Genomic DNA, 26,808 nt, shown 5'->3' on the forward strand with positions numbered 1-26,808 from the left:
GTTGTTGCATAAATAAAGTAGCATGATAAACATTCAGACGTAAGGAAAACCTGACGTTTACTGAGCAAACTATTTCCTTTACTGGACGGGGGAGAAAATTAAAATTTTTAAATTGAGTCTGAGTGTTTTAGACCGTCTCCTAAATTGCTTAAATATATTTTCAGACATTTGTAAGTGATGTTTGGTCTCAATGAAACCTGGATATTACAGGTTTTTTTCGATATTGGTGGTTGTATATGATGTAATGAGGTCATAGAGGGAAAAATGGGAGGACTTAATTATAAGTTAATTTTGTTTTTAACCTTCAGTTTGTAGGGTAACTTTTAGGACACCCAGAAAGAAGTTCAGCAGACCCTGATTAAAGATTTTCACATTCTAATTTGATGAAGGGAAGGGCCATCTGATACCTGTCCTTACGATCCCCATTATAACTGGATCTAGTGGGAAAGGGAACCAGAATTTGAGTTTTGGCTTTACTAAAAATGTATTGTGTGCCTTATTCTGACTTAATTTCTATTGATCCACCTTAGGACCATAAGTCCTTTCATATTTTGTGTCCCAGTAAGATTGATTTTAGGAAAGCCTGCACCCCGCCTCTCTGTCGTAGGAGCCTCACAGTGCTCTTATGGTTATATGAAGTGTCTCCCTTTTTATAAAATCCCTAAATGATTAAGGGGTATTTTGGTTTTACTGTGGAATTATAGCATCTTATTTCTAATTGATCATAAAACTTAAAAATAGTTGATCATACTTTGTAATAGAATCACAAATTGTATGTTATGAAAACATTTTGGAACTATAAGGAAAAATACGTTTTAAAACAACTTCATTTGTGTTTTCTTCTAGGTCAGCTGCCTATAATCTTCTGTGTGCCTTAACTTGTACCTTTAATTTAAAAATCGAGGGCCAGTTACTAGAGACATCAGGTTTATGTATCCCTGCCAACAACACCCTCTTTATTGTCTCTATTAGTAAGACACTGGCAGCCAATGAGCCACACCTCACGTTAGAATTTTTGGAAGAGTGTATTTCTGGATTTAGCAAATCTAGTAAGTAATGATAATTTTCTTTAATACTAATAATAATTCTAAGAGAATTCAAAGAAAACCCTTTCATTTCAGAATTTGCCAGTGAAGCCTTTCACTTATATTTTTACTTTTTTTCCTCTTCTGATTTTATATCTGTGGTACCCTGTAACTGAAGGAACTCTGAAGGAACTTTTTGGTAGACCACATTGAGAAATCCACCAAAATTCTGACAATAAAAGCAAAGTGGCAAGAGTTTGGTACTTTACACAACTCTGGACCACTACTTTTCTTCACTGTTACAGTTTAAGTAGCTTCAGCATTTCTCTTTTTTGCAGAAAAGTTCACATAAGTATCCATGTTGCCTCCTTAATTTTAGAGAACTAATCATTTTCTCTTTTCTTCAGGTTGACTTTGAACAATAATTTTAAAGTACATGTACAGTTCACGGAGAGCAAGCACAGTGGCACATAATACAGGGCCCTGAGTCAGTTCTGACTTGGTATTAACTAAGTCTCATAAATTTAACATCCACTCTTTATATTTGTCCATCTTTATATCCAATCGCTTTATAAATGTTGATCTTCTCCCAACATATTTCCTGACCTTTTCTTCCCTTTCCTTTTCCAGTAATACATAAAACTTTTTTTTCTGCATTCAAACATATTTCTTGATTTTTCTATATTAGATCATTAAAAGCTTCAGCAATTCACTAAGACGCTTTTTCAGGTAAGAGATGTAGGAATATAACCCTAACAAAAAACAATGTGTAGGACAGACAAAACAAGGAAAATATAAACTTTAGTGATAAATATTAATATGAGAAAAGATTTGAGTGAATGTAAAGGCATATTGTATTCCCGCATGAACAATTCTTCCCAGATTATTACAAATTTAATGTAATTTCATCAAAATAACCATGGTATTTGAGGATTGAGAATGGAGATAGAACTTAAGTGATTCTAAATTCTACATAAAAGTGCAAAAATAGCTAAGAAAATATTGAAAGGAGACTTGAGACTTGATAGTACAGATGTCTGAACACTTTATAGCAGTACAATAATTAAAACATACGTGTGCAAGAATCAGCCATCAGATCAGTTTAAGAGAAACAGATTGATAAAGAAGCATCACAAACTGATGCGGGAGAGATTAAGTCATTTAAGAAATGAAGTTGGGAAATGACTTAAATTAGGTCTTCATCTTCACCATACACCACAGGATACCAAGTGTGTTCTGCCTGTATTTAAGAGTTGAGTAGGACTATGTGTGGTGGCTCACGCCTGTAATCCCAGCACTTTGGGAGGTTGAGGCAAGAGGATTGTGCCTGGAGGATTGCTAGAGCCCCAGAGGTCAGGGCTATAGTGAGCTATCATTGTACCACTGCACTCCAGCTTGGATGGTAGAGTGAGAGCCTGTCTCTATTTAAAAAAAAATAAAATAAAATAAATTTTTTAAAGTTGTATATAAAAGCTTAGAACCATTTTAAAAAGAAGAGGAACTAGTGAATATTTAATTGCTTTCTAGATGAGTAAGGACATATGAAGTAAAAAAGGAATAGAATGAAACAAAGGAAATAGCAAACAGATTTGACTACATAAAACTTCAAAACATGTCTACTAAAAAATAAACACAAGTGAAGATAATTAAAAACTATGAAATACACTTGGAGCAAATATGATAAATGATTAATATCCTCAATCGGCCGGGCACAGTGGTTCATGCCTATAATCCCAGCACTTTGGGAGGCCAAGGTGGGTGGATCACAAGGTCAGGAGTTCGAGGCCAGCCTGGCCAATATGGTGAAATCCCCTCTCTACTAAAAATGCAAAAATTAGCCGGGCTTGGTGGTGCATGCCTGTAATCCCAGCTACTCAGGAGGCTGAGGCAGGAGAATCACCTGAACCCAGGAGGTGGAGGTTGTGGTGAGCCGAGATCACTCCGCTGCACTCCAGCCTGGGCAACAGAGAAAGACTCCGCCTCAAAATGAATGAATGAATGAATGAATGAATGAAATCCTTAATCATGAAGAGTGCTTACAGATTAATAAGTGGATTAACAGTAACATACAAATCATGTTTTTAAAAAAGAATATTTGTACAAAAAAAGAAAAAAGCCAGGCACCATGGCGCATGCCTATAATCCCACCTACTCAGGAGGATCGCTAAGCCCAGGAGTTTGAGACCAGTCTGCACAACATAGTGAGGCTCCCATCTCAAAAAATATATATATTTATATTTTAAGAAATTCACTAATAAAAGCAAATTGAAAGAATAGTGAGATAATATATTTAGTTATCAGCTTGGCAAAGTTTTTTTTTAAGATCTATTCCTGGTGGTCTGTGGAATTGTGAGTATGGGCAATTTTTCTAGAAAGGCATTTGGAAGTGGATAACAAGACCTTAAGACTATTCATACCTTTTGTCCTCATAATTCTGCTTTTTAGCGTTTATCCTAAATAATGTTAAGATGTTTATTATAGCATTATTTTTATGTAGATGTTTTAATTGAGGGTGTATCTTATCAGTAAAGTGCAAGATCTTAAGTCAACAGCTTGATGAACTTTTACACGCAAATACATCATGAAAGTATCTCCAGATCAAGACAGAACATTTCCAGCATCCAGAGGGATATACTCAGTACCCTCCCTTCAGCAAGAGTAAACACTATTATGACCTCTATTGCATAGATTTATTTTGCCTACTTTAGAACTTCATATGATATTATTCATAATAGCAAAAAAATGAACCGGCCAAAAGCCAAAGAATAAGGAACTGATTAAATTATTGGTTCTCCATCTGATGCAATAATATGAAGCCATTAAAAAATGGCTTTGTTACAGAATTTCAGTTTGGAAGATGAAAAGGTTCTGGAGATGAATGGTGGTGATGGCTGCACAATGATTTGAATGTACTCAGTGCCACTGAACTGTGCCCTTAAAAATGGGTAAAGCCACAGAACTGTACGTTTAAAAATAGTTAAAATGGTAAATTTTATGTTGTGTACATTTTACAATTTTAAAAATTCTTTGAGACTTTAGGTAAAGTGTATAAATTTTTGTACAATTTTTGTCTTATAAATGTGAAGCTTTTTCAAGTAAGTTAAAAAAAAGTTCACAGAATTTGTAATGTTGAATAAACAATCTCAGTATAGGTCAGGCGCAGTGGCTCACTCCTGTAATCCCAGCACTTTGGGAGGCTGAGGTGGGCGGATCACGAGGTCTGGAGATCGAGACCAATCCTGGCTAACACGGTGACACCCCGCCTCTACTAAAAATAGGAAAACAAAAAATTAGCTGGGTGTGGTGGCAGGTGCCTGTAGTCCCAGCTACTCGGGAGGCTGAGACAGGAGAATGGCGTGAACCCGGGAGGTGGAGGTTGCAGTGAGCCCAAATCAAGCCACTGCACTCCAGCCTGAGTGACAGAGCGAGACTCTGTCTCAAAAAATAATAATAATCTAAGTGTAATCACTGAAAAGAATATTCAGAGCATAGTGCATGTATAACATAATCCCAGTTTTTGTGGGGGAGTGAGAGTGGATTATACTTATGTACACACACATAAATGTACATTAAGTCTACATAAATTTGAAAGCCTGAGGAGAGATGAGATGATACACCGATGTTAATACAGTTTTCATTTTTGCGGTGATGCTTTCCTTTTACCAAACTTTCTGTGATTACCACATTTTCCTTTTATAATGAGAATAAAACAACTTTTTAAGAAGAAAGGACTAAAATGGAGGAAAATGAGACAAAACTTTTCAAAAATTGGCTTACTGGCTTTTAAAATTACTTTCTTCAAGGACTGTTCTTTCTTCACCTCTACAAAAATACATTTGCCAAGTCTCTTTTCTCCAGGCCTGATTCTAGGTAATGGTCTTTACCTTTTACCGTTTTTTCCCTGAATTCTTAATATTAAGTAATTGTTGATGTGATTTTCATTGACCATCACATGCTAATAGTGTATTTTTTTCCAGGTATTGAATTGAAACACCTTTGTTTGGAATACATGACTCCATGGCTGTCAAATCTAGTTCGTTTTTGCAAGCATAATGATGATGCCAAACGACAAAGAGTTACTGCTATTCTTGACAAGCTGATAACAATGACCATCAATGAAAAACAGATGTACCCATCTATTCAAGCAAAAATATGGGGAAGCCTTGGGCAGGTATTGAGTTTGCTCAAATATTTATCTAGTATCTCCTTTATGCAGGTATTTATCTGGTGCCCATGTTGGGCAAAGCACTGCCCCAGATACTAGGGATAGAGTTGTAAAAAGCACAATTTCCTCCTTCAGAAAGCATGTAGACACTCACCCAGCTCTTCATCTGATTCAAAATTGTAAATGTCTAGTGCATATCTCAGAGCCAGAGAAAAGCTAGTGATTTGCACAGTCTCCTTCTTGGCATAATTATAGACTGTGCAAATAACTAGCTTTTATATATATATATAAAATATAGAACTGTAGAAATCTGATGACATTTCTAGTAAATAGTGCTTTATTCTAATTCTCTACATTCCAAAGGTGTCAGTAGATGTTTCTTCTTATTGATGCTATTTGGGACATCTGCTTTCATTTATAGTTCTACATAAGAATGCCAGTACTAAAATAGGATATAATGTAAATTTTATTTTTATCTGACAAGAATTAGGCATATCATTTCTTCAGAGTAATCAATTAAGGAAATAATGTCCTCACTCAAACACTGCTGCTGCTCTTCCAAATAATTTGAAATAACCTTAGAGCCAGTGTTACAGCCCTAGAAAACATCCTGGTACTTGATGTCATTTCCTATATTTTATTTTTTTTTTTGAGACTGGGTCTCACTCTGTTGCCTAGGCTGGAATGCAGTAGTGCAGTCTCGGCTTATTGCAACCTCTGCTTCCCAGGCTCAAGTGACTCTTCCACCTCATCCTCCCAAGTAGCTGGGCCTACAGGTGCACACCAACACATCTGGCTAATTTTTTTTTTTTTTTTTGTAGAGATGGGTTTTTGCTATGTCGCCCAGGCTGGCCTTGAACGCCTGGCCTCAAGCAATCCACCTGCCTCAGCCTCCCCAAGTGCTGAGATTACAAGCGTGAGCCACTGCACCCAGCTCTGTATTTTCAAATAACTATTTTATATTGATCCTACATTACTGTCTTAGAAAAGCACAGAGATACTTTGCAAGTGACTGAAGATAGTATTGATAGAGATTTAAAATTTTTGAATGCCAGTCTCTTAATCTCTGAAGGAATCAAATACATATACTCATCCTTTCCTGGATATTTTATAATAAATTGTATTTACTGACAGGTCTGTAAATAAAATCTAGTATTTTTGAGGCCTCAGGTAAAATAGAATTTTCATATTGATTAGGCTGTTCCAATGAATATTTTTAAATTAAAAATTGGTAGAGTGATTAAAAACATGTTATTTTCCTTCTTCAACTAGATTACAGATCTGCTTGATGTTGTACTAGACAGTTTCATCAAAACCAGTGCAACAGGTGGCTTGGGATCAATAAAAGCTGAGGTGATGGCAGATACTGCTGTAGCTTTGGCTTCTGGAAATGTGAAATTGGTTTCAAGCAAGGTAATCACTTTTCTTTTGCCCTCTGTACTATAGCATATCTGTTTTATCATCAGGAGGTTTTTTGTTTTGTAATTACTTTTAAACTGAACTCTTTTGTGCTAAAACTTTTAGTCCCATGTTTTTAAAAAAAAAAAAACTTGCTTCTTTACAGGTTATTGGAAGGATGTGCAAAATAATTGACAAGACATGCTTATCTCCAACTCCTACTTTAGAACAACATCTTATGTGGGATGATATTGCTATTTTAGCACGCTACATGCTGATGCTGTCCTTCAACAATTCCCTTGATGTGGCAGCTCATCTTCCCTACCTCTTCCACGTTGTTACTTTCTTAGTAGCCACAGGTCCGCTCTCCCTTAGAGCTTCCACACATGGACTGGTCATTAATATCATTCACTCTCTGTGTACTTGTTCACAGCTTCATTTTAGTGGTAAGTTCTCGGAAAGGAATTTGTGTTTACCAGTTCCTTTCTCCATTTTACTTCACCTGATCAATATGGATTATCTTATTTATGTTGGTGCCCTAACACCAAGTTGCTAATTTAAGCCTGTGGTAATGATATGCAATATTACCAAAAAGAAAATAAATTACTTCCATTCTATATCAAGCTATAATAAAGCATACTTGTCGTGTAGACCCTTGTAGTTATCCCATAAGCAGAATACTCAGTGCCAGTTGACCATGTTCCATTACCAGCACTAATTTGTAGATAAATGAAGCAAGAAGCATTAATACAATGTATCTAGAGGTTTGATTATGTAATTTTTATATGGTATTCAGATTTTCTAAATTCAAAATGAAGCATGGAACTTTAGAAATTAAAAAGTAATATTTTCTGTCTTCACTTGTTCCTTTATTCTCTTACAGAAGAGACCAAGCAAGTTTTGAGACTCAGTCTGACAGAATTCTCATTACCCAAATTTTACTTGCTGTTTGGCATTAGCAAAGTCAAGTCAGCTGCTGTCATTGCCTTCCGTTCCAGTTACCGGGACAGGTCATTCTCTCCTGGCTCCTATGAGAGAGAGACTTTTGCTTTGACATCCTTGGAAACAGTCACAGAAGCTTTATTGGAGATCATGGAGGTAGAGAAGGCAAATGATAAGAAACTAAGTTAAAATCTTTTTTTAAAAATATGTAAATACTATATAGAAGAAATACTGGTTTATTGTGCTATTTTGCACTTAATGCTTAAATAAAACACTTGATGGACTGTGTTATTGGTAACAGATAGGTCACTTAATGACATCACAATAAACATTTAACAGTTCTAAAAATATTTATGCACATATGTATTCAGAGTATCCCCTTTTTTAGGCATGCATGAGAGATATTCCAACGTGCAAGTGGCTGGACCAGTGGACAGAACTAGCTCAAAGGTATGTCCCAAATTAAATATAAGTTGTAAAAATATGTGTATTGTTGAAAATACAGCTGTTACTGTATGATCAATATTATAATTTATAATTTATTATTTAGTATATATAAACACAAAGGTTTTTATAAGTTCTGTGGATCTTTTAATTGCAGATTTGCATTCCAGTATAATCCATCCCTGCAACCAAGAGCTCTTGTTGTCTTTGGGTGTATTAGCAAACGAGTGTCTCATGGGCAGATAAAGCAGATTATCCGTATTCTTAGCAAGGTACCTGTTCCACCCTCACTTCTCCCAAATATTTATGGTTCTCAAGTTGTAAAGCATATCTTTCATTTTTCTAAAAGACATTTAAATTTGAGGTCAATAAAATATGTTACTTATTAAGCCTTTAAAATGTATTTTGATTATTTATTGTAATTATTTGAAGTCTTCTCTAAAGAAGCTGTCTTTATTTGTAAACTCTGATTACTTCGATAAGGAAGATGTCTTTAAAATAAAATATGTTGCCTCTTTTGCTAAGCAGGTACACTTAGTATTTTACCAGTTTTCAAAGTATTTAATTATATGGTAAGACTATAGCCTTGTATAAAATTATTTAATTTGTAATTACTATCATAATGTCTGACTCTTATAATGTAGAAATATCAAAACATAAGAAAACAAATGTACATTAAGCTAGCTACGAAGATCACCATAGCATTAGAAATCATTCTAGCATTTATTAAATAAGTAAATGTTCCTTCTGAATTCATTCTGAGATTCAGTTTAGGAGTTAATGTTTTATTTCAATGAAAGTAAAATAAAAAATTCTGTTTTCCTAAAAGGCACTTGAGAGTTGCTTAAAAGGACCTGATACTTACAACAGTCAAGTTCTGATAGAAGCTACAGTAATAGCACTAACCAAATTACAGCCACTTCTTAATAAGGTAATTACTGTACAGAAAATGAGCACATTCATTTTGGGTATCAGTGTTGAATTTTACTTTCTTTCAAAGAGTTTAGAAAATAAGATGAGAATAAGTTATAATGAAAAAGCTATAGTTAAAGTAGAACCTCTTAGTTGTTTGAAGTAGTTATATTAGGAGAAGAGTAAGTATGGCTAGTATGTTCTCAAGTGCTTATAAGTTTTTTGTCTCATCAGTGCTAAAGGAAAGATAGGTATATATTCTTAATTATTTTATCTTATAAGTATTGATTATCTGCTATTGCCAAGGACTGTTTCAGGCGCTAGAGATAGAGTACTAACAAAGCCCATAAAACTCACTGCTCTCATGGAGCTTACTTTCTGGGGTGGGTGTGGAGGTTGGGGAGTGAGTGGATAATAAAGTAAACCAAATACATAGTATGTTAGTGATTATTACTATGGAGAAATTAGATCTGAGAGAAGTATACTTGATCATCATAAGAGTTTGGGTGCCAAATGAAGATGATATTTAAAAGGAGTAAAATGATGTGGCCATCTGAGCTTAACCCATTTTTATATTTAATATATCTGGACATCATGTTTTCATATTAATAAAATGAAAAATCTTAGATTAGATAATGGCATAGTGTTACCCTCCAGTTCTAAAGTAGTTTAATTCTGTGATTTGAGTACAAAGGTATGCCAGACTTGGGAGAGATAACAGAGAAATAAATACCTGTTATATTCCTGGTTTGTCTACAAACATCCTAATTTTATATTATACAAAATGGTTCTCTGGTCCCCATCTTATAAGTGAAGATGAGCTCAGAAGGGCTAAATAACTTGCCCAAGGTCACATACCTAATAAAAGAACCATGATTCTAATGCGATACTATTTGACTCTAAAGTCCATGTATTTTCCCTAATATCACAGTGCTAAATAAGGATTGCCAATAATACATGCTTTTAATTCGGAGCAGCAAGAGATTACCATACTGGTTAAGGGTGACAAGAAGTTGAAAAGACAGAGTTTAAACTAAAGTTAAAGGGAAACACAGGAGTTAATGTAGGTAGAGAGAAGGGGAGAGAGCTGCACAAGAATGCCGGGACAATGGAGGGAAGGTGGGTAGAACATTCTAGTTGTAATGGAGAAACTTTTCAAAGGAATCAAGAGAGGGAAAGTTGTGAGGACTGGATAGACCTCATCCCATATTCAGCATTGTTCAGAAAAGAGTTTGGAAATGTACAGTTTTTAAGCAGGCAAGTCATGTGATGAAAGCAGGACTTAGATCCTCGTGATAGTGTGCACAGTGGATTGGAGTAGGGAGAAACTGAGGTAAAAAGAATCCACCTTTATAATAAAGAAGGTTGGCATGTGGTAATGTCATTAGCAATAAGAAAGAAATGACAGATACAAAAGAGACTACTCTAGAAGAATCGACAAACCTTAGTGACTGGATTTAGAAGTCAAAGAACAGGGAGAAGTCAAAGGAGGTGCTAAGTAATGCTCTCAGCCCAGCTAACAGTGTCTTTAGTTATACATATGGAAAGGTGAAGAGCTTACCTGTATCTTTATCTTCCCCAAAAGAGAAAACCTGGGTAATTTAGGAAGATAAGCTGCTTTATTTTTTACTGCAGTGTGTTTTGAAAGAGACTACATCATGATTCATCTTACTAGCCTCAAACATGTCTCCTTTGCCAGGACTCACCTCTGCACAAAGCTCTCTTTTGGGTAGCTGTGGCTGTGCTGCAGCTTGATGAAGTCAACTTGTATTCAGCAGGCACGGCACTTCTTGAACAAAACCTGCATACTTTAGATAGTCTCCGTATATTCAATGACAAGGTAAGCAAGCTTTCCCTTGAGGTTCCTAGATTACTCAAATTTAGAATACTCTTCCATCTTTTATTGTTGCTCTTCTTTTAAAATCACAAGAAGTCCATAACTTAAATATGAATTTCTTTAATGTAACTTATTGCGAGTATATTTCCTTACCAGCTCATAAAGAACTATGTAAACTCAAATGCATATTTTTTATATAAAAATAGCAAAAAAAAAACAAAAAAAAGTACTGGCCTAATACTAGTAGAATTCCAGAATAAGGATAAATAATACATGATTATCCTTACAGAATGAGGATAAATAATACATGGTAATAATATTAATAGCTACCATGCCAGGCTATATGCTAAGCACTATTATTTTTAATTTTCATAACCTTAAGGTAAAGGTTAGCATTCTCTGCCACCCATTTCACAAGTGAAGAAATAATATAAAAGTAATCTTATTTTTACTTAATAATGCCACTTAATGAAAAATAGGTATAATTCATAGTAGATAAGGAAGCTGGAGAGTCTAAAGGAAACTTTTGGGTACTTAATTTTACTAGTTTTTTCCTTCTGTCTAATCTTACTTTAAAATATACCATTAGTGGCCAGGAATTGTGGTTCACACCTGTAATCCCAGCACTTTGAGAGGCCAAGACAGGTGGATCAGTTGAGCTCAGGAGTTAGAGACCAGCCTGGGCAACATGGCAAAACCCCATCTCTACAAAAAAGGCAAAAATTAGCTGGGCATGGTAGCATGCATCTGTAATCCCAGCTACTTGGGAGGTGAGGTAGGAGGATTGCTTGAGTCTGAGAAGCAGAGCTTGCAATGAGCCGAGATCACACCACTGCACTCCAGCTTGGGCAACAGAGCGCGACCCTGTCTCCAAAAAAAAAATGTGTGTATACATATATTATACACACACACATATATGTAATGTATGTGCATACATATATAAAGAGTGTGTGTGTGTGTGTGTATATAAAAAACATATATAAAATCCAACTCCAGTTAAGGTTAATAAATGTTAGGAGGGGTGCTAGTGGTGTGTGTGTGTGCGCGCATGCGCATGCATGTGTGTGTGTATGTGTATATATATATGAACATGGGCAAGTTTGTTGCGGGATCTGGCCAGCAGCCTGCAATGCAACGGGGCTCGCTCTTTGTTCCCAGGCAGATTGGCAGGTCGAGAAATAATAGACACACACAAGATAGTGAAAGCTGGGTCCAGGGGGGTCACCGCCTTCTGGTCCTGTGATGCCGTCAATGCACTGGATGTACCAGCATTTATTATTAAGTTTAGTGAGGGCGGGGGTAGGTTAGTGAGGGATTTAGGGTCATTTGATTATGAGGTGAGATGGTCACATGGGGTGAAAGTAATTCTTTAACATAGTATCTGTATGCAGAAGTACAGTATACAGAGATAAGAATTTATAATACAGTGTGTGCATCAGTAATTTCTAACAGAGCCTTAAAACAGAAGCACAGTCTCTCCATAACCTCTGATTAGTAAGATATTAATCAGCAGTAACAGTTGCAGCAAAAGCTGGTTACAAACAATCCATAGAAACAGGATGTGAAGCTAGACAACCTGTTAGACCAGAAATTCTCAGAAGGGAGTATGCCTTAACCCTAAAGAGGCCTAGAAGAGCTGTGGCAAGATGAGGGCATTTATAGCCCTATCTTATCCATATGAACAGGCACCCCTCATGTGTCCGTTTATAGGCTCTCCACAAGGGTCGCATTCCATTCCTAGAGCTATGAACATCTGCTTTTCTGGGATAGGAATCTTGGTGATGTGAAACCTCCCTGACTGCACATCTGTTCATAGGCTCTCTGCAGGGGGAAAGCACATCACATGCTGTTGGCTCATTCTGGCAGTCCATCCTGGCATTGTCTTTACACAATCCTGCATGCAATTTTGTATTTACAATAATCAGGAGCATTTCCTCTTTGATTCTGTAGCAATAGTTTCAGGGGTCTCCCTACACAAGTTACTTCTTAGTTCCTTTCTAATTTGTAAAATGGAGATCTGATTGGGGTTGGATTTTAGTTCATAGAGAATAGAGGAGAGAATAAAATAGTGTGAAATTATGTCCGTTTTGTCTTTGGATAAAAATGGGAAGTGTCTAGGAGAAAAGAGGGGAATGTTTTTAAAAGAATATGTATATACAATGAGATGTGCCTGAAGTGAAATTAACTGAACTGTGGGTAGAAAGAACAGGATTATGGTTTTAAGTGTAAAGATACTTGGTCTAAACATTATTAGTTCAGACTACCAGATGTAGTGTGAACCTGAAACAGCTATGGGTCTGAGATATATGGACACAAAATTTTAGGAGTAGGAGGTCTTACGGAGTTTATTAATCAGACCTCCATTTTGCAAATTAGAAAGGAACTAAGAAGTTAAGTCACTTGCCCATGTTTGTACATCTGTTTTGAGACTAGAACCCCTCTTTCCTAATTCTCATTGCCCTTTTTCTAGAACTATTTTGGGACAATGGTGGTCAGTGATATCTAGTTGTTGGCTATTTATATGTTAAGAATATTTGCAGATTGGCTGGGTGCAGTGGCTCATGCTTGTAATTCCAGCACTCTGGGAGGCCGAGTTGGGAGGATCACTTCAGGTCAGGAGTTTGAGACCAGCCTGGCCAACATTGTGAAACCCTGTCTCTACTAAAAATACAAAAATTAGCCACAGTGGCACGTGTTTGTAATTCCAGTGACCTGGGAGGCTGAGGTGGGAGGATCACTTGAACCCAGGAGGTTGCAGTGAGCCAAGATGGTGCCACTGCATTCCAGCCGGGGCAACAGAGTGAGACTCCGTCTCAAAAAAAAGAGTATTTGCAAATGGAGCATTGCAAATGGGGCATCTGCCTCGGTATTTTCATCTTCAGAACAGCCCAGTAGCAGGCGCTAATATTGATTCTGGTGCCCTTAGGATGCTAGGCATTAAGAGTTAATAAGCATGTTAAAAGTCACCAGGATGTAAATTGACAGTTATTTATTTTGTATTGTAAATAAAAGTGATTTCATCTTCCACCATCTTCTTATTCATATGTTTGACTGTCTCGCACCAGTTAATTTGTAGTAGCTAAAATGTTCTGTGGTTTTTCTGCAGTCAACTGAAAATAATTTCTCTCAAATTGAAAGGATTACTTATCTTGTCGTACTATTGAACACAAAAACCAATTAAGTGAGCCTTTAAAGAAAGCTACTGTGTGAACCTCATCAACCATCTCATGATTATCTTTAATAGAGTCCAGAGGAAGTATTTATGGCAATCCGGAATCCTCTGGAGTGGCACTGCAAGCAAATGGATCATTTTGTTGGACTCAATTTCAACTCTAACTTTAACTTTGCATTGGTTGGACACCTTTTAAAAGGTAAAAGCCTATGTTAGAATATTTTTATGAAATAGTATTAAGAAACCAGAAGTAATTTGAGTAAGTGATTACTTGAAATAAATTGAAGTAAGTTAGCCCATATGTCTTACTTTAAATGCAAACTAGGCCGGGCGTGGTGGCTTACGTCTGTAATACCAACACTTTGGGAGGCTGAGGCAGGAGGATCACTTGAGGCTAGGAGTTTGAGACCAGCCTGGGCAACATAGTGAGACTTCATCTCTACAGAAAAAAATTAGCCAGACACAATGGCACGTGCTTGTAGTCCCAGCTACTTAGGAGGCATAGATGGGAGGATTGCTTGAGCCTGGGAAGTCGAGGCTACAGTGAGCCATGATCACACCACTGCACTCAACCTAGGTAACAGAGTGAGACTTTGTCTCAATAAGTAAATAAATAAATGCAAACTATATCTGTCCTAATGAGTTGTGTTTTGTTCGATATGTGTTTTATGAGAGCCTCATTTCCATATCAAATATCATATTTGCCTGAAAAATCAAAGAGTTTATTCTGGCTGGGTATGGTGGCTCAAACCTGTAGTTCCAGCACTCTGGCAGGCCGAAGCAGAAGGATCAAGTCTTGAGCTCAGGAGTTTGAGACCAGCCTGGGCAATATGGTGAAACCCCCTTTCTACAAAAAATACAAAACATTAGCGAGGTGCGGTGGCACATGCCTCTAGTCCCAGCTACTTGGGAGGCTGAGGAGGGAGAATCACTTGAGCCCAGGAGGTCAAGTCTGCAGTGGGCCATGATCATGCCACTACACTCCAGCCCGGGTGACAGAGTGAGACCCTGCCTCAAAAAAAAAAGACCAGAGTTGATTCCTAAAAAACCTACATACTGAGTCTTATAATAGCTGTATTATTATTAATAGTAACAATACCTAAGTATCTTACTGATTTTCAAAATAAAACAGACTGCAAATCACTGAGTGTTATTTGAATAATTTATATTAGAAAATGTTAAGAGATTTGATCACAGATTTTCTTCAACCTGTTTATAGTTTATTGTTGATTAATACTATTATTTTATACCATTGTATCTCACCTTTCTGGTACCCTATCCTCACCCCTTTCTATATTGCTTATAGCCAGTGATCTCCAGCTGTTCCTCAGAGCCAGCTCATTCACTTCCTAACCTGGTTTTATTCCCCATTGCTGACTTCACAGCCTGCTAACTTTGGTTCATTAACATGGGGCAGTCATGGCCAGAGACTGCAGTTAATAGGAACAGCATGTAGTGGTGGGTCAGAAGCAAAGCAGGGTAAAGTAAGACCTGGGAGAAGGAGCTGGCATGAACCCCAGTGGTCTCAGCAGTGGATTTGGCCACAATAGAGATTCAAGCTATAGCTTGAGTCAACAATTTTGTATCAATTTAAATCTTAGGCTTGAGGGACCATGGAGATTCCCCCAGTTTTTATGAGAGAGAGAGAGAGAGATGCATACACCCACTACTATGAATGTATGCATTTGATTTCACTTTCTTAGGAAATTTCTACAAAAAATATTGACAGTGTTAATCTCTAAGGTCAGTAGGGATTTCTCAAAAAATACTACACTTACTAAAGGATACCAAGATAAGTAATTGCAACTGGGCTAATAAAGTGCTTACTTATTCTTTATATCTATCTAGAAGAATACCAGGCTGGGCACAGCGGCTCACGCCTGTAATCCCAACACTTTGGGAGGCTGAGGCAGGCGGATTGCTTGAGGCCAAGAGTTCAAGACCAGCCTGGCCAACATGGTGAAACCCCATCTCTACTAAAAATGCAAAAATTAGCCAGGTGAGGTGGTGCACACCTGTAGTTCCAGCCACTCAGGAGGCTGAGGCACAAGAATTGCTTGAACCTGGGAGGCAGAGGTTACAGTGAGCCAAGATCCTACCACTGCACTCCAGCCTGTGTGACAGAGTGAGACTCTGTCTTAAAAGACAAGAATACCAGATACTTTCCATGTTCAAATCACCTATTTTTAAATGGGGGTAGCATTAATGATTAAAAGCTGGCCAAAGATCAAATTTATCCTCTAATCAACCCTATTTTTTGGGCTGTTAGAGCATATACTTCCTATGTCATCAGGTTTTCTTTTAATTAAAAGTGTTTTTGTAAAATAACTCTATTTTCAAAAGAAATCTTAAGGAGAATTCTAATACATAGATTTTTTTTTTTAATCCCTGTGCTGCTTTAGGAAATAGAAGATCTGAAAGACTATCATGTTTTTTAATTTTCCTCTTCCTGGAGTACTATAGAGTTCTAGGGAATATTATTATATTCTATACATTTTTGGTACTTAATCTTATACATAGTTAATTATTCACATTCACATACGTATGTTTTACCTTCCCAAATGGCTATTCTTGGAAAGTAGGAGTTATACTTCCTTTCCTTGCAGAGTTGTTAGTCAAAAGTCAGGGAAGAAGACCTCAGCAGATACTTGTTCAAAAAATTAATTCTTATTTGTTTGTTTGTTTTTTTGTAGGGTACAGGCATCCTTCACCTGCCATTGTTGCAAGAACAGTCAGAATTTTACATACACTACTAACTCTGGTTAACAAACACAGGAATTGTGACAAATTTGAAGTGAATACACAGAGTGTGGCCTACTTAGCAGGTAAAAACACAAAATAAACAAAATTAATCTTGCTACAGCTATATGTAAGGATCACCCAAAAAGTGCAAATACCTATAGGTTTTTGGCGATTGCTTGGCAGAGTAGAAAGTTCACAATCTAGTCCTTTAGTGATTAAAATTTTGAGAGTTTTGCCAGAACATTTTTCTGTAGGAATAAATTTAATTCCCATTAAAATCTGAAATGTGTTCCCTTGGTCATCTTTGGTTCAAGACACAACAGCGGCTCTCTGTTATCCATTATAAAATCTGAATGCTTCAGTCTAGCATCCTGGGCCCTTAAATAGCCTTCTCAGTTCTGTTATCTTTCTCCAAACTTCATGAGCTTCATTTTTTATCACCACTCCAAATGGATGAGCTATTTTAAGCTAATCTACTTGCCATCTCCTACAAGTGACTGCCTCTTCAATATTCATTCCTTATGTGATTTTATCTGGAATGTCTGCCCTATCCCCACCATTCCATTAAAGCTTCCTGTTTGCTCTTATCTGATTTTTGTTTCTCTACTCAGCAACACTTAGCACTTATGTACAATTCTTGAATGTAGTTGTTTGATGGAAAGTGCTGATTCTCAGTTTCACAGACTTCTGTTTGTTCAACTTTTTTGTTTGAACCATATCACCTTGAGCAAATCATTTAACATCTCTGTATTTGTTCTCACTCAACTTAATAATACCTGCCCTGCCTACTTTGTGTTTGTTAAAATCAAATGTACATTAAAGCACTTGGAAAATAAAAGATGCTTATTAAATCTCTTTGTATATTTCATGTTTATGTAGTCTTCCAAAATATGTGCACATTTAACAGGTATTATCCTCTTTAGGAGACTAAGTTCATCCTGTTTTAAGTCACACTTGTGATTTGTTAAATTTTTTAACCTACCACCATTTTCCTTTTAGCTTTACTTACAGTGTCTGAAGAAGTTCGAAGTCGCTGCAGCCTAAAACATAGAAAGTCACTTCTTCTTACTGATGTTTCAATGGAAAATGTTCCTATGGATACATATCCCATTCATCATGGTGATCCTACCTATAGGTAAGTGGATTTACTCTCCTATAATCAAGTTTCAATGTTCCAACTAATGGAGGCAAGCAGCAGAGTAATCTAGAAGGTAATTTGGGAGAAATCTAGAGATGGCCTAGGAAGAATGTGTAAGTCAAAACTCATTTTATAAATGTGTAGTATTTTATGTGGGTTAGTAGGAAAGTTATTCTTCCAGTCTAATTGTGCTAATGTTAACATTAGTTTGCCTCTGAAGCACAGACCAATTGAACAATGAAAAGAGATGCTCTTGAAAATATTAGGTTGGGGGGGAAGGACCTGGGGAAAAAAACTAACGCAAAATATAAACAACACGTTGCGTGCTTGGATAGAGAATGAATCTATACAGATTTGTAAAAATACAGACATACTAACACGTTTGTTGTATTTACTCATATCACACTAATGTTATTTAAAGTTTTCTATAATGTAGATTTAGATGGTCAAAATTATATCTGTTATACATGGTTTTGGGTAATATAATTTTTCAGTATAATTTGGAGAAATTTCATGAAAATGGCATCGTTGGGGGATTTTTCTGTATTTTCAACTAAAAAAAATTTCTTTAAGGTTTAGGGACAGTGTTGAATGTAGAAAACTTATCTTCTGTTCGCAAAACTCATATCATTCCATTTATCAACATCCTGCTTTTTGATAAAAAGACTTCAACAATTTCCTTAAGATTCTAACAATGTATGCAAAAATTTTTCAAACGTACTTGGTATTCAGTAGTCTTACTTTTGTCAGTCCCATTATTATATTACTTTGAGATATGCCCTTTTTGTTATAGAAAGAGTAAAATAGTTTGCCTGTGTTCCCCTGTCAAAACTATAAATTAATGTCTGATTTTCTTGGTTTTTAAACAGTTGCCTGTTTAGAGTTGATTTTTTCTGATTTAAAAAAAAATCAGTGCAATAAGTTCAAGGTCTTTTATCAGCATAATTACAGTTAATAACAATGCATTTTATACTTGAAAATTGCTACAAGAGTAGATTTTAAGTATTCTCACCACAAAAGATAAATATATGAGGTAACACATATGTTAATTAGCTTGATTTAGCCATTCTACAATGTAAACATTTTATTTATTTTTATTTTTATTTATTAATTTTCTTGGAGACAGAGTCTCACTCTGTCGCGTAGGCTGGAGTGCAATGGCACTATCTCAGCTCACTACAACCTCTGCCTCTTGGGTTCAAGTGAGTCTCCTGCTTCATCCTCCTGAGTAGCTGGGATTACAGGCGCACACCACCATGCCCGGCTATTTTTTGTATTTTTGTAGAGATGGCGTTTCACCGTGTTGGGCAAGCTGGTCTTGAACTCCTGAACTCAGGTGATCCACCCGCCTTGGCCTCCCAAAGTGCTGGGATTACAGGCATGAGCCACAGCGCCCAGCCAATGTAAACGTATTTTAAAACATAATGTTGTACACCAAGCTTGTCAAACCTGTGGCCCGCAGGCTGCACCCAGCCCCGGAGGGCTTTGAATGCAGCCCAACACAAATTTGTAAACTTTCTTAAAACATTATGAGATTTTTGCAATTTTTTTTTTAAGCTCATCATCTGTAGTTAGTGTTAGTGTATTTTATGTGTGGCCGGGAATATTCTTCTAATTCCACTGTGGCCCAGGGAAGCTAAAAGATTGGACACCCCTGTTGCTATACCTTTTTATTTGTCAGCTTTTAACAATTGCAGTACAGTTCTTTTTGCTCAGCATTTGGTGAGTTCAGTACTCACCAAATGTACTATGTACAAGATACTATGGCAAGAAAGTTGATAATTCCTGGGGATACAACAAGAGTTTGTACCCTAAAGCCCTTTAAAGTACAGTTTTAAAATTAATTGATTGCTGCTGTTAGGAAATAGGACAGCCACTTGGAAGGAGCAAACAATGGTTATATTTGTCACCATGTTAATTAATTTTTCTCTATTGTTTTAATCTCTCAGGACACTAAAGGAGACTCAGCCATGGTCCTCTCCCAAAGGTTCTGAAGGATACCTTGCAGCCACCTATCCAACTGTCGGCCAGACCAGTCCCCGAGCCAGGAAATCCATGAGCTTGGACATGGGGCAGCCTTCTCAGGCCAACACTAAGAAGTTGCTTGGTTAGTTTATCTAAATTATGTAGTTTTTTTTATTATTTAAAAAAATAGATATTTTTACTCTTGGAAAATTATTTGAAATTGCAATATTATCAAAATTTTCCATCTCAATGTAGCAAAGTTTTTGATGCCATTTAAAAGAGAGTTTGATAGCTCAGTTAAGCATTATAAGTTGAGATAGAGAAATGAGAATGGGGCCTTGAAACGGTTTTTTCTGCATCTTAGACTATTATGACTCTCCTTATTTTGTTTTGCCTTGGCTGGTCAGCAGGGAATGGAACTCTGAGACATATTAGATAAACACCTATAAGAAAGCAAGAGTCTTGCTGCACTCAGGGGATTTAATGATATACTGTAATACTTCCCAAAATTATCGTCTGAGAGAATATGTGAATATGGTATGAAGCTATAATGGTACTATTTGCCATGCTTTCTTTGAAAAGACAATAAGACATGTTTTTCAGTTACTGAAAGAAAATAGGATTCTTTTTTTTTTTTTCTTGAGATGGAGTCTTGTGTTCACCCAGGCTGGAGTGCAGTGGCACAATCTCAGCTCACTGCAACCTCTGCCTCCTGGGTTCAAGCAATTCTCCTGCCTCAGCCTCCATAGTAGCTGGGATTACAGGCACACATCACCACATCTGGCTAATTTTTGCATTTTTAGTAGAGATGGGATTTCCCCATGTTGGCCAGGCTAGTCTTGAACTCCTGACCTCAGGTGATCCGCCCTCCTCGGCCTCCCAAAGTCCTGAGATTACAGGCATGAGCCACCTTGCCCAGCCAGAAGATAGGATTCTTGAAATTAAGATTGCTCAGTTACATCAACATTTATAGAATTTTTGTCTCTGAGAAGTACACCTAAAACGCTGCGAGACTCATTTCCATTTTAGTAACTGAAAGTAAATGAATGAAAGAACCCAGTAGGCCAGATGCAGTGGCTCACACCCATAATCCCAGTACTTTGGGGGACTCAGGTGGGAGGATTGCTTGAGTCCAGGAGTTCAAGACCAGCCTGGGCAACATGACAAAACTCATCTCTACAAAAAATACAAAACTTAGCTAGGCATGGTGACAAGCACCTGTAGTCCCAGCTACTCACGAAGATCACTTGAGCCCAGGAGGCAGGGGTAGCAGTGAGCCAAGATTGCACCACTGCACTCTAGCCTGGGTGACAGAGTGAGACCCTGACTCCAAACAAACAAACAAACAAAAACACTGATCTTACATTGCTGCTCAGAGGAAATGCAGAGATGTTCTTCTGTTCCATTGGGTAAAATTGTAATTGTTACTGGAATACATTGCGATCTATATTTCAGTGGCCAACACTGTGAATAGTTCAACAGATTTCAGTTATCCATGCAAACATATTTAATATCTTTAGATGTTAGAAGAATGTTTGTGTTCATAAGGAAATTAGTGAACAAACAACAAATTGTAACATAAATAACCTGCCAGTAAACCATGAAAGAAATAGAAACCGTGAATGTCAATCACGGTTACTAGCCACATAGGTGTGTTACTGTTGTTGAGTTCCCTTCTGTTAGTACCTTGCCATAAGTAATCTTTTAGGAGTTTCCTGGTTACTTTGTGTTTTGTAATTCTGGATTTTCATGCCAATGAAGTTGTAAATGAAAAACTAACCTCAGAAAAAAATGTAGTATTGAATTCGTTCAACCCATGTACTAAGTGAAAAAGATACGGTAGCTGCCCTGGAAGAGTTTGTAATTTGTGTCCAAGACTTATAATCAGCCAATCACAACAGCAATTCCAGGTGCCATTACAATGATATGTCTTAATGGAGGAAACTGGAGATCTGGGGAAATTAGAAGAAAAAAAAACTGCAGCGAGGAGATAACATTTGAGCTGTGTCCTAAAGATTTAATATATGCTTGCTAAATAGACAACAGGATAAGTAGGGGTGTATGTTTAAGGGCAGTGGGGAATAGCAAGAGTAAAGAAAAGGCAGGAAAGCAACATGATACATCATGGCGTCATGGGGAATGGGGTAGGAAATGAGATGAGAAGAAGGATTAGAACTCGATTGGAAATGACTGTGTGCCATGATAAGAGATTTTTCCTTTATCACGCGTTCAGCTGAGCTATTTAAGTAGGGGAAGAACATGACCAAATTTTAATTTTCGCCAAGTTTTTCTAACAGCAATGTGGAGAGACAAGAACATATTTTTAGCAAGGGAACCATTTAATAAAATTGATGTAGCAGTCCAAGTAAAAAAAAAAAAAAAAAAAAAAAAAGTGGTGTGGGCCCCGCACTAAGGCAGACGCAATGAGAGAATGGAGAAGAACCAGCAGGTTTGGAGCTAGGCATAATGGTACACGCCTATAGTCCCAGGAACTCAGGAGGCCAAGGCAGGAGGATTGTTTGAGGCTGACCTGGGCAGCATAGTCAGACCCTATCTCAAAAAAAACAAAAATCAGGTTTGGAGTAGGTTTCTGAAGTAGAATGGACATGACTTAGTGACCAATTGTTACAGGTGGGGAAGGGGAGAAAATCTTGAAGGATGTCAGAAGTTTTTAGTTTTAAAAACTGTCTGGATAGTGATTCCATTCATAGAGATCAGGACTAATATGTTTATAGTACATGATAAATTTAGGTTGGTTGATTATATTGGAATATTTTCAAGACATCTAGGAGTATATAACTAAGAGATAAACCACAAGATGTACCTGGAATTCAGGAAGAAAGTAGATGAGTAAACATTTAGAATTGATTAGCTCACAGATAGTTGAAGCTATGGAAGCAGAATGAGATCTTCCAGGAAGAATGCAGAGAATAAAACAAAAAGGACAAGTGAGAAAGGAAGGAAAACTAAATGTAGAAAGTAGTGTCCCAATCTCATGGAGTATGGAAAGCACTGACTGGTTTTAGAAAACCTGAGTTTTCCATCTGGTCATTGTCTAGATCCCTAGCCATGCTGCCTCAGACTAATTACTTAGCTGCTCATGGCTTCATCGGTGTACATGTGCATGAAACTAAAAAGCTGGACTAGATCCCTTTGGGCTGTTAAATTATTTGGCCTTGGTATTTATGACTATTATGAATAGTTATTTGTGTTAATTCTTGAGGTAATAGACTTTGTATTTCTCAAGTGTTAAATTGTCAGATTTTATTATATTGGCTTTAATTCTGGCTTTAAAAAAGTAATACTGTTGGCCGGGCCTGGTGGCTCATGCCTGTAATCCCAGCACTTTGGGGAGACCAAGGCAGATGGATCGCTTGAGCCCAGGAGTTCGAGACCAGGCTGGGCAACATGGAGAAACCCTGTCTGTACTAAAAATAGAAAAATCAGCTGGGTGTGGTAGTGTGCGCCTGTAGTCCCAGCTACTGGGGAGGCTGATGTGGGAAGATCATCTGAGCCCAGGACGCGGAGGTTACAGTGAGCTGAGATCATATCACTGCACTCTAGCCTGGGCCACAGAGCGAGACCCTGTCCAAAAAAAAAAAAAATAGTGTTAATACATGATTACATGAATAGAGAAACTAAAAGCCAAGTGGGAGATAATGCTACTTGCTATTTTTGAAGCATCTCCCAGTGTATCTGGTTTTTAGTATTTTCAGGCATGCATATCTTTTTTTCAAAGCTTAAAAAATTAAAATCAAAGTCTGCTTTTTTCCTAAGCTTGGAAACTACTCATGTATTAATGAGTAGTTCTTGCCACCAGCAGCATTTTTTAAACTGAAAAGACTGGTCAGACATAGTTGACCTTTGGTACTGAATAATGCCTACCCTTGTATTTATTATCAGTTATCATATTTGTTGATTTACCTCCAGTGTAGTTTGGTTTACCTCCAGTGTACAGAATATAATCTCAGTTTAATTTGCACCAGTAAGGTGCATCCTATCCTGAAACGGAAAGCTATGGGAACAAAACCCTTTGAGAAGATGGAAAATAAAGGAAAGAAACTGCTCCAGGGATATATTAGAGCTTTCTTTGAGTCCTAAGTGAAAGCTTAAACACTTTATGTCCAAACATTTTCTTTTTAGTATATTCCCATTTATACCATTTATAGACATTGTGGTTAATGAACTTCCATATTCTGTAACTTTTGTTTATAGGAACAAGGAAAAGTTTTGATCACTTGATATCAGACACAAAGGCTCCTAAAAGGCAAGAAATGGAATCAGGGATCACAACACCCCCCAAAATGAGGAGAGTAGCAGAAACTGATTATGAAATGGGTGAGAAACAAAGTATTGATCTAGATCGTTGAAAATAAGGTGGGAGAGTACATGAAAGTCATGTTTATTTTCCAGCTATTTCTTAGAATCTTTAGAATGAAATATAGAAACGTTTACCATTTCTCAAAAGATAAACTCTACCATTCTTAAAATGACAGTTATCTTGAAGCTTGTGTAAAAAATAGTCATATATATTATATACAACATTGTAAATAAGTAACCAAAACTTTTGTATAGGTGAATAGTAATTCTATATGATGTTTATGTTAGTATTTAAAGTATCTACTAAAGAAAGCTGTTGAATTGTAGAAGTAACATTGAAATAGGTGAAGTGATTATCCAGGTGTTTGATTAATACAGCTGATCACATTAATTCCCTGTCTTACTGCAGAAACTCAGAGGATTTCCTCATCACAACAGCATCCACATTTACGTAAGGTTTCGGTGTCTGAATCAAATGTTCTCTTGGATGAAGAAGTACTTACTGATCCAAAAATCCAGGCGCTGCTTCTTACTGTTCTAGTAAGGATTTCCCCTTTTTGAGTCCCCCACCCTCAAATTTTTATTCCAGTCTACTTTTAGGAGGCCCTTAAATATTAGAAACATGAATAGGATACAGTCTTCTACTTCTCACCCAAACAGATAACATTTCAGCCACAAAGTAAAAATGTTGTGTGTTTACTTTTTTGCATCTTGGCAGGCTACACTGGTAAAATATACCACAGATGAGTTTGATCAACGAATTCTTTATGAATACTTAGCAGAGGCCAGTGTTGTGTTTCCCAAAGTATTTCCTGTTGTGTAAGTATCTCCTTTTGGTTTAATTAACCTTCGTGCCTGTCTTTAAGTCAAATGCTTACCCAGTAATGTGCACTGGTTGCAAAGAGGGCAAAATGAGATATTGTGATAGTGATTTTAGCTTTGAGACAGTAGATTTAATGAGGGTTAAGATTAGTTTTGACCTATTAGATCTATTAGAAAGTTTATAAGGAAAGACTTTTTAAAAAACTGGTTTATTTAAGTGGTTTATTTTGATGATCATTGCTCATTTTCTTCACTTAGAAGCAAACTATTAGACTGCTATATCTAAATCAGCATACCTGTTTTGGTTTACTTTTTAGTAGAGCTTTTGTATTTATCCACAGCTGAGTGAAAACGACATTGACCAAAAGAGGTGAATTTTATTCTCTCTTAAGGACTAAAAATATTAACCTCAAAGTATTCAAATTTAAATAGCTGAGATAAATTCTTTTCCTGATCTAGGCCTTCTACATCATGTCATTATTTTCTTTTTTTTAACCTCATGTTAGAATTTTAGAGAGTTAGGACTCAGTTATTTTTATTAATGGAGTGTAGCTGGGTTAGAAATAATTTTTTTCGTAAGTTTCAATTGGATCATGTATTTCACTCCCTCTAAACTATTTTGCTTTCCCTATTTGATCTGACTCAGCATTTTTTTAAAAGCACTGATTAACATTAAATTTAATTTTTTATTTTCGTTTGGCACAGATCCTAAATTTAGTTTTAACTTCCTAAGTGCATGTCAGTATACAACAGATGGAAATAATACTAAAGCATGCTAAGTAGCAGACAGAGCCAACCTTGTCTTAAGCAAACATTTACCGTATATGGCTACACACGGTTATATGACACTACCAGTTGTTTGTTTTCACCATTTCTTCCCTGGTGACTAAAAACAAAAGACAGACAAAAACAGACACACACACATGTTCATTGTAGAAAATTTGGAAAATGAAGAAATGCCCCAGAAAGTAAAAAGTACTCATCTCCCTTCAATTTTAGCACATTATTCTGGGGAATGTATATTATGTTTTCCACTACATAATTTTTCTCTAAAATGTTCCTCTGTTGACTTTTTTTTTTAGGCATAATTTGTTGGACTCTAAGATCAACACCCTGTTATCACTGTGCCAAGATCCAAATCTGTTAAATCCAATCCATGGAATTGTCCAGAGTGTGGTGTACCATGAAGAATCCCCACCACAATACCAAACATCTTACCTGCAAAGTAAATAAATGTATCTGGAGAAGGATGGTTGATGAACTTGCTAACATGCGCACTGTTGTAGAATGCACTGACTACAGAATTCTTTATAAGGGATAGACTTGTTCATACTTTTATTTCCTTATTCCATTTTTCACTCTCTCAATTGTATGTCCAATGTAACAGGTTGACAACTTTTTATACTGAGTATATTTGAGGTGGGTTTTAGTCGCTTTGACATATTCTAAAAACGTGTTTTCAACGTGTACATAGGGTTTACATATCATCAGCTATAAAACTTATTTAATTTCTGTTACAATTAAAAGATATCTTGCTTGTTATAAGAGTGACATTTGATTTGTTACAGGTTTTGGTTTTAATGGCTTGTGGCGGTTTGCAGGACCCTTTTCAAAGGTAAGAAAATATATTTTTCTCTAACTTTTGGCAAAATGAAGGTTTCTGTTCAAATTAGTATGCTTGTTTTAAGAACACACAATATGCTGAAAACCAGAATAATAATTCGCAATAAACACATATGTTACTTTTGTAAAAAGTTTCTCATCACAAGGTTTTTTTCCAGGAAGCAGCACGGTGTAGGGGGGTGTGTATTCACTTTTACAAACAAAGTCAGCTTATGCTTGACTTTTCAGAAGAGTATCATAAACCTCGGTGATACTTTTCTGCCACAGTCCCTTGTGTATTTGATAATCTTAATGCACATACTT

At 36.6% G+C, this 26,808-nt stretch overlaps 1 protein-coding gene across 8 annotated transcripts in view; it reads left to right on the forward strand.

Annotated features, from left to right (window-relative positions):
• Positions 1–26,808, forward strand: part of LOC105485209 (neurofibromin 1) — a 291,308-nt gene that overhangs the window by 246,294 nt on the left and 18,206 nt on the right. For all 8 annotated transcript variants that reach the window (XM_011747440.3, XM_011747435.3, XM_011747438.3 and 5 more), the window contains 18 exons: positions 847–1,049; positions 5,003–5,196; positions 6,463–6,603; positions 6,755–7,034; positions 7,472–7,686; positions 7,919–7,980; positions 8,132–8,246; positions 8,804–8,905; positions 10,586–10,726; positions 13,968–14,094; positions 16,589–16,720; positions 17,637–17,772; positions 19,725–19,882; positions 23,956–24,078; positions 24,470–24,600; positions 24,779–24,879; positions 25,965–26,107; positions 26,451–26,497. In XM_011747440.3, coding sequence (XP_011745742.2) covers positions 847–1,049; positions 5,003–5,196; positions 6,463–6,603; positions 6,755–7,034; positions 7,472–7,686; positions 7,919–7,980; positions 8,132–8,246; positions 8,804–8,905; positions 10,586–10,726; positions 13,968–14,094; positions 16,589–16,720; positions 17,637–17,772; positions 19,725–19,882; positions 23,956–24,078; positions 24,470–24,600; positions 24,779–24,879; positions 25,965–26,107; positions 26,451–26,497 — 2,551 coding nt within the window. The remainder of the gene's footprint in view (positions 1–846; positions 1,050–5,002; positions 5,197–6,462; positions 6,604–6,754; positions 7,035–7,471; positions 7,687–7,918; positions 7,981–8,131; positions 8,247–8,803; positions 8,906–10,585; positions 10,727–13,967; positions 14,095–16,588; positions 16,721–17,636; positions 17,773–19,724; positions 19,883–23,955; positions 24,079–24,469; positions 24,601–24,778; positions 24,880–25,964; positions 26,108–26,450; positions 26,498–26,808) is intronic.

Source organism: Macaca nemestrina, chromosome 17 (genome assembly GCF_043159975.1).
Source record: "Macaca nemestrina isolate mMacNem1 chromosome 17, mMacNem.hap1, whole genome shotgun sequence".
Taxonomy (NCBI): Eukaryota; Metazoa; Chordata; class Mammalia; order Primates; family Cercopithecidae; genus Macaca; species Macaca nemestrina.